Genomic DNA, 8,162 nt, shown 5'->3' with positions numbered 1-8,162 from the left:
ATGCAAATACATGCTCTCCAGTATGTAAGTGGCTCTTAAAACAACTTTTTTCAGGTGTTTAGGAGTGTGTCCATGAAATGAAAATTATAATTAGGTCATTGTACAATCAGTTGTTAGTGATGTTTTTGAACTTGATCCCATTGGCTGTACTGTGGTAAATATATTTTGCTCATTTGAACAGGAACCCAGGTCACATCACAAATGTTAGGAAATTAAGCTGGCCTTGTGCAAACATGGAAAAGAATTTTTACTTTTGTTATAGCAGTTATTGATTGTAGTCAGTGGCACGGCTTTTCAATAATGTATTATACAGTAGTAGTAAAGGTTAATTTTAAGTAATTTTTCATTAATATGAATATCAAATTTCTCTCTCTTGTCTGAAATGAGTAAATGTGAAAGGGACTGTGAACCACTCCACTTTATAGCAAGGCTTTACCCTCCATAATCTGAATTTGTTCTCAGTAGATACATGTGACTAAAGTTAATGGTTTATTGTATATATTTTTAATTGTATACTTTGTTGATTTGATCACTATGTTAGACTCTTAATTGCAGATTGTGAAAGCTTAACTTCTGTTGTACTCCTCCAGAAAGTCATGTACAAGTTAAGTAATCTAAGTTAGTGATTGCATTTCTTAAGTAGTGTTTATGTGAGGAAAATCCATATAAAAATTAGGAACTTCATAAATTATGCTGTGGTACACTGAGAAAATGTGCTGCATTAATTGAAGTAATTAATTTTAAAATTCCTGCATAGCTTCTTATATGAGTCAGATTAAGTTGGAACAAGTGACCTTTATGTGGAGGTATTGTAATTCATAATTTCATAGCATATTGAGTGAATCCAACTAAGTGTGATTTGCTTCCACATCACTTGTTTTATGGAAGCCTGTCAGAATAGTGAATATTGTAATTGTGGGTAGATGGAGCCCACTTATATTGACAGTGTGTGTTGTCTTGGTAGTTGTGTATAATGTAGCCTTAATTAGTAACAGTTTGGAATTGCTAATTTTTGTACTTGGAATGTCTGTATATATATGGTAGAATCTCTTACTCAGAATTACCGAGAACCAAGAGAATTCTGGATAACTGATTTTCATGGATGACTAACCTTCAGTCTAAAGTAGGGATTAGGTCTGGTCTATATCAGTGTTGGCAAAGTTACAATAATAATTATAAAATGTTAGTAGATAGTTAATGCAGGAAAGCATGTACCCCACTAAAGTATGGGAAATGTAAGGGAACCTAAGGTGTAGCACAATAAAAAAAGTTGTATACACTAGAATCCTAACAAAAGAATTTGTTTGGGTAATAGGCAAAGTTTTTAGATAATTTTAAATGAGTACAGGTTTGCACTTTCATGTAAATCCAAATAGGGAGTTGATCTATTAGTGCATTAAATTTTATATCTTCATATGTTGACTCATACAGTCCTTTGGCTCTAATTTGGAATGATGGTGAATAACTATTTATTAATCTATATCTGATGAGAAAGTTTTTCAGATGGTGAATCACTTGCCTGTATATTTACGATACTGTTTCAGAATTAAACAAAAATACACATTCAGTTGGAAGAAGAAAAAACTGAATTAGACCCAAACCTATCATCAGTAATGCTACAGTAAAGTTAGACATATGGGCTTTATTGACCCTTAAACGCCTACTGGACGTATCATACGTCGACTAAAATTGTCTGTTGGGTGCCAAGTGGACGTACCGTACGTCGACTACAAAAAATTTCAATCTTCGGTCAACTTTGACTCGACCGAAATGGTCGAAAAACGCAATTGTAAGCTAAAACTCTTACATTCTAGTAATATTCAATCATGTACCTTCATTTTGCAACAAATTGGAAGTCTCTAGCACAATATTTCGATTTATGGTGAATTTAAAAAAAAAAAAAAACTTAACTTACGCCCGCGCGGTAACTCGGCCGAAAATTTCAGAAATTCTTTCGTCATTTTGTCGTAATTTTTGCACTGTTCTATATTAGCCATTACATAAAGTTTTATATATGAAAATGTGTGCAATTTCATGTAAAATACAGCAAAATACAACCCATGGTTGTAGCTTTTATCAGTTTGGAAATGTTTTCATATAAACCACGATAACTGCCAAAATTTCAACCTTCGGTCAACTTTGACTCGACCGAAATGGTAAAAAAATGCAATTGTAAGCTAAAACTCTTACATTCTAGTAATATTCAATCATTTACCTTCATTTTGCAACAAATTGGAAGTCTCTCACACAATATTTCTATTTATGGTGAATTTTTTAAAAAAACATTTTCCTTACGTCCTCGCGGTAACTCGGCCGAACATCTCAGAAATTATTTCGTCACGTTGTCGTAATATTTGAACTGTTTTATATTAGTCGTTACATAAAGTTTTATATACGAAAATGTACGCAATTTCATGTACAATACAACAAAAAATAGCTCATGGTTGTAGCTTTTATCAGTTTTGAAATATTTTTATATAAATCACGATAAATAGAAAAAATTCGACTTTCGGTCAACTTTAACTCGACCGAAATGGTAAAAAACTGCAATTGTAAGCTAAAAAAAAACTTAGTCTAATAATATTCAATCAATTAGCTTCATTTTTCAACAAACAGGAAGTCTCTAGCACAATATTGCGATTTATGGTGAATTTTTGAAAAAAACATTTTTTTACGTCCACGCGTTACGAATTCATGCAACATTTTGTGATATTTTCATTGTGTTGCTTTGATCGTTTTACAATTTGTTATATACCAAAATCATCGCAATTTAGTGTACAATACAAAGAAAAACAAAATATCCTGTTAGCTTTAACTGTTTTGCTCACAGCGCGATTTGTATAAAATTATATATAAAAAATTTTTTTTGCGCTGTCATATATTTCAATATTTATATATGATAATGATATTTTTTTAATTTCTGATGGTTGCATACTAAACTTCAGGCAATGACAAAAAAATGAGCCAAAAATGAACTCTTAATCTTAAAAACTAAGCATGCTGTGATTTTTTGAAAAAAAACTTTTTTTCCGCTTCGTCGCTAACTCCTGAACGCCGCCGGCATACGGGAGACATTTTTGTAAATAGAGGCTTGACGTTTAAGGGTTAATAGGTTTCAGTTCTTGGTAGAAAAGACCACAATAGTTATGTTCTGAGAAAAAAATTAAGATTGGCTTTGACATACCTAAACTTCAAACTTTATGTAGTCAATAAAAAAAAGCCAAATGCAAATGTGCATCAAGTTTGTCCAGTAAATCATTCTTCACATTGGAGAGCTGATAAACAAACCTTGACATTTCTGTACAGGGCAACTGTTATGACTGTGACACTAAACAGTTCCCCCCTCAAATATGACTGAAAAGTCTTGATCCAGCTCATAAAGAGGGACTCAGAATATGCAATGTAACCTTTAAATCTTCTCCTAAGTCTTCTGTCCAAGTCAAAACTGGTGAATCACCTCTAACTTTATCCTGACTTGTAATAATGCAAAATGCAGTGCAGTAGAATAAAAGCAGTTCATAAACAAAGAACTTTCTGATCAAGGAAATATTCGTAAATAGTCAATCACTACCTTTCCCAATTAGAGCCAATAGACTCGAGTCAGCAATTATAAAATTTCCCTCAGACCATAATACTACCTTCTCCTAGCGCTAAGCATAAGATACAAACTTGTATACTTGAAATATTCATAAAATTAACCCCAGAAAATCAACATGACATCAAACACATGAGTCAAAGATTCAGATTATGGAGTGACCAAATTTTCATCAGGCATGGGATTTGAAGCAATATCTGTTTACACATTAAATTGTGTCAAAAGAAAAGCCATTAAAGTAATTAAAGATAAACCATTGCAGAAATTTGCAATTTTTTGAGACCAGAAGTGCCATAATTATAATTCTTAAGTTTCTCAGAATTATAAATCCACCAAATTCAATTTTCATATCACAAAATATATGATGGTCTAAATATAGGGAAGCAAGTTGGATGCCTGTCCTTTGCGCATTAAAGGAAATGAAGCCCGGTAAAGGAGCTAAAGCTCCTAATACTATTTGGCAAGATCATACGTACCCCTATTAAGGATCATGTAACTTTTTTATGACCTGCTGTTAGTAGATGGCAGAATAGAGTATAAGGAACCATGAACATGATAGTAACAAATAAATACATCAAATCCAATGTTGGATTATGAAAATCATCATAAAGAATGGCACACCACATGATCCAATCACTATATGGACAGACTGAAGACTAATTTTTGATTTTTTTTTTTTTTTTTTTTTTCCCCTGAAAATGACAAATGCAAATCCTCAAGCAACAAATAAAGTTGTCACTTTCTCCATTTTCAGTAAAATCCAATTATTGTTTTAAATTTTTAAGGAACTAATTCAATAAATAAAATGGAAGCTTTTATGGAGGCATCCTTTTTGGGCCAACTTAGAGCTATATGAAAATTAGCACATGGTCTGCTTACTCTGCTTCATTCAACTGATAGCATTTAGTCATCATTGAGAAATGTGATTGTTACTTTGTGTCATGTTTTAGTTAACTTTAGAGCTATCTTTGGGGTGTATTACAAGTTAGAGTTTATTTTTTGGTACCATGTTTTGTTTTTTGTTTAAGGTAATTTCAGCTTTGGAAAACTTATTTAACAGGGTAGTTGAAGTCTGAAGTGATGACAGTTGCTTTTCATTATCTAGTATGAAGAACCCTGACCAATTCTTGTTTCCAAACAGAGAAAACGCATCAGGGTTCAATCCTTTGACTAAGTTTTTAGTTTTCCGGAAAGAAAACTTGTGCTGGCTTTGTCTGTCCATCTGCACTTTTTTCTGTCTGCACTCAGATCTTAAAAACTACTGAGGCTAGAGGGCTGCAAATCATGTTGATAATCCACCCTACAATCATCAAAACATACCTAATTGCAACCCTCTAGCCTCAGTAGAGTTCTTATTTTATTCAAAGTTTAAAGTTAGCCATAATCGTGCTTCTGGCAATGATATAGGATAGGCCACCACCAGGCATTGGTTAGGAAGTTTGTTTCATGGGCTTCAGCTCATATAGTATTACACCAAAACCATCAAAAAGATAGAGCTATTTTCGTTGGCCTTGATTACATGCTGTACAGAAAACTCAATTGTATTGAAGAAACTTCAGCACATTTTTTTACTTGTTCTGTTCATTTTGTTACCTAAAAAGGTTCCAGTATTTCTACTTCTTACAGTTTTTGACTGGGAGATTCATGGACAGTTGGGAGGTCAAAGATTTGTTTTATACCCATAATTCAAAAATAATTTATTCGGGATGGGTTCAAAGCCCCACAAAAGGATGAGCAATACTGACCTTAGAAAAGGCAGTTGTCCTGGGAGACCCACCTGAATATACATCTTTCACCCAGTCCCTTAAGCGTTGTCACTTCGAGATCACACCCCTAAATATCATACATCCATCCAACACTGAGGGTTAGGTTTGACCCCTTCCATTTATAGTTACATAGGCATGCCACCACCAAGTTTCAAGAGGAGCAGTTTACATAATCCAAGTAATTTTAAAGTCAGTTTTGGAAGGAGAGAAAAAATGGAATAGATAATTGTACTAAGAGAAAATAAGGTCCTGATTACAGTATGTTGCAGTTAAGGTGCAGTGCTAGATCTAGGGTTTGATGTCTACTGTCACCACAATGTATCTTGGAACATAGATATTTTCAGCTGCAACCTCTAAGCCCACAACAATCGCAATGGGTTAAAGATTGGTGGGGAAGGAATCTTGTAGGAAACGCATTTTGGTGTATGAGTAGTCAGTAAAACGAGTTTATGAGAGTGTTACAAGTATTTGTGAGTGAATTGGCTTAGCAAATTGTTCTACACCAAATATACAAGTATGAATAAATAATGTCATACCTATTACATATAATTTTTATTAGCTCAACAATGATTATTTACAAAAACTCCTAATCCAAAATATAGTCAATAAAATTATCAAACTCATGTAGCAGCTGGATCATTGTGAAGAGGATGACCTGGTTCAAACTCGTGCCATTTCATATAACCCTCCTGGAAAAAAAAAAATGAGTCATGCAACAAAGTTAACTACATACAGTGCTCATCACGTAAACACAATACACTACTGCTTGAATGCATAACCATGGATAACAAAACATTTACATTACTAATACCATTAATTCATCAATTTCATGAGTATATGGAACTTACAATGACATGAAATTTAGGCTGTTTGGTTGATTGCACGATACATTCAGAGAAGGTCCTGGGATAGAATGGCCTAATGTAAAGAAGTTAAGTTGTTCAAGTTATGGAATCCTATCTAATATGCAGTAATGTTCAATGAAACCTTATAGATTGGAATTTGCACAAGTTCATGAAGTTAGGGCCTGAACTTAACACGGAATGCACTTTAACAAAGTGTACTATGACAATGAGTTAAACAAGCATTTGAATATAAATAAACCTTGTTAAGATTTTTTATATTTAAATGGTTGTTTAGCTCATTGTCATAGCATTCAGTGAAAGATTCCTTAGGCCCTAACTTTAATGTTAATTGGTGCAGATTCCTCTGTTGGTTGTGAAAATTTAAACACGCTGTACATCTTTTATATTCCCTGTAGGTTTGATTTGATTTATGAACTGTAGGCTGTTAAGCCAATTTACTGGGGCTTATTTGGTTGAACAGCAATAAATTCAGAATATAAGTGATCTGGAAGTTGCAGGACCTTATGGTGGAACCAGGAGAAAACCCCCTCAGTTCACTAAGAATTAATAATAATTGAGGGACAGGCATAAGGCTGAAGAAGCCAAGCAGGAATGAAGGTAAAATAGTTAAGAGGCTGTTACTTAGTGCAAACGTTTTCTCCTTGCTTCACCTTTAGATCCTTCATCTCTTTATTTTCTGGATGTGTCTATCTTGTTCAACCATTCCAGCCCCCTCTTTTCATTGTCTTAAGTGTGAAAGCCCCAGTAATTAGTTTGACAGCCTAAAGTTAAAAAATCAAATCAAACCTCCAGGAAGTATAATGGATGTACAAAGTATATTTCAATGATGGTTACAACTATCAGAAGAATCTGCACAAGTTCACATTCAAGTTAGGGCTTGAAGAATCTTAAACCAAATGTACTTTGACACCAAGCTTAACAGCTATTTAAATATCTTAAAGGCTTCATTGAACATTACTGCATATTAGATAGGATTATCTACTAAGCATGGGAGACCTCCATAACTTGAACAACCTAACTGATAACTAAAGTAAACTGCAGTAACATGAAGCCTACCCAGAATGTATCTCGAAGTCAACTGGATTGCTTGACAAACTGCTTGTTCATGCTTTTGCAGTCAAACTGACAATCAGAGCTACCATCCCCATTCATTGATAAAGGCGACAACTGTTGTGTTAACACTACCTAAGGACCTTTCAACCTTTCTTGAAATGCTAGCAAAATTACCCAAGCTGCCTAGATCTCCAGAACATTAGCTGACAAAGAATCCCTAGGCCACACACCTGCAATGAATTCTTCTCAAATGTGTGCTCCACCCTTCCCTCAATGCACTCAATGCAACTGTCAACAGAAGCCTTTTGAATGGCCAAGCTCAAGAGAACTCTCTTAAGAAACAGGTTTATGTTCTCTGTCCACCAAGCCAAGTCTCTTCTACCTTAAGATTTACAGGAACAAGTTGGGATGGAGGATCTTGAATGGCCCTCCAGAACTGCTTCAGTTGCCACCACTGAAGCAACTGCAAGCAACTCTGTTGCCCATGAGGCAAAAGCTTCTCTGAAGATAACAGATAATGCTCCCTTACAATCCCAAGCTGGTTGTTCATCCTGGGACAGATACTGTGCCACTAATTCCCTGCACTTGCTCACTTAAGAGTACTGGGTAAGCGTGCTCTGCTGCCAAATCGATAAGCATGCCCCAGTACTATACCTGCTTCGGGGGAACAAGATCAGACTTCCGCCAATTGATCACAATTGGGAGAAGTCTCCAACATGTTACAAAAGATAGCCTTGTCCTGACAGAACCAGGCCTCCAAGGATGCCAGGACTAACCAGTTGTCAAGGTAACACAACAAATGAATACCCTTCGAATGGGCCCCGAGCTGCTACCAAGGCGAACAACCGAGAAGCTATCACCAATGACTATAAGTTAGTTTTA

At 34.9% G+C, this 8,162-nt stretch overlaps 1 protein-coding gene across 1 annotated transcript in view; it reads right to left on the bottom strand.

Moving 5' to 3' along the window:
* Positions 1 to 5,896: 5,896 nt before the first annotated feature.
* The window catches only part of mRpS17 (mitochondrial ribosomal protein S17), a 45,897-nt gene continuing 43,631 nt past the window's right edge, over positions 5,897 to 8,162 (bottom strand). Inside the window, exon 5 of the mRNA XM_067111361.1 lies at positions 5,897 to 6,050. Within this exon, the coding sequence (XP_066967462.1) occupies positions 5,982 to 6,050 (69 nt within the window). The 3' untranslated portion in view covers positions 5,897 to 5,981. The remainder of the gene's footprint in view (positions 6,051 to 8,162) is intronic.

This window comes from Macrobrachium rosenbergii, chromosome 11 (genome assembly GCF_040412425.1).
Source record: "Macrobrachium rosenbergii isolate ZJJX-2024 chromosome 11, ASM4041242v1, whole genome shotgun sequence".
Lineage (NCBI taxonomy): Eukaryota > Metazoa > Arthropoda > Malacostraca > Decapoda > Palaemonidae > Macrobrachium > Macrobrachium rosenbergii.
The sequence above is the reverse complement of the archived record's forward strand: the minus strand, read 5'-3'. Positions and strand labels throughout refer to the sequence as shown.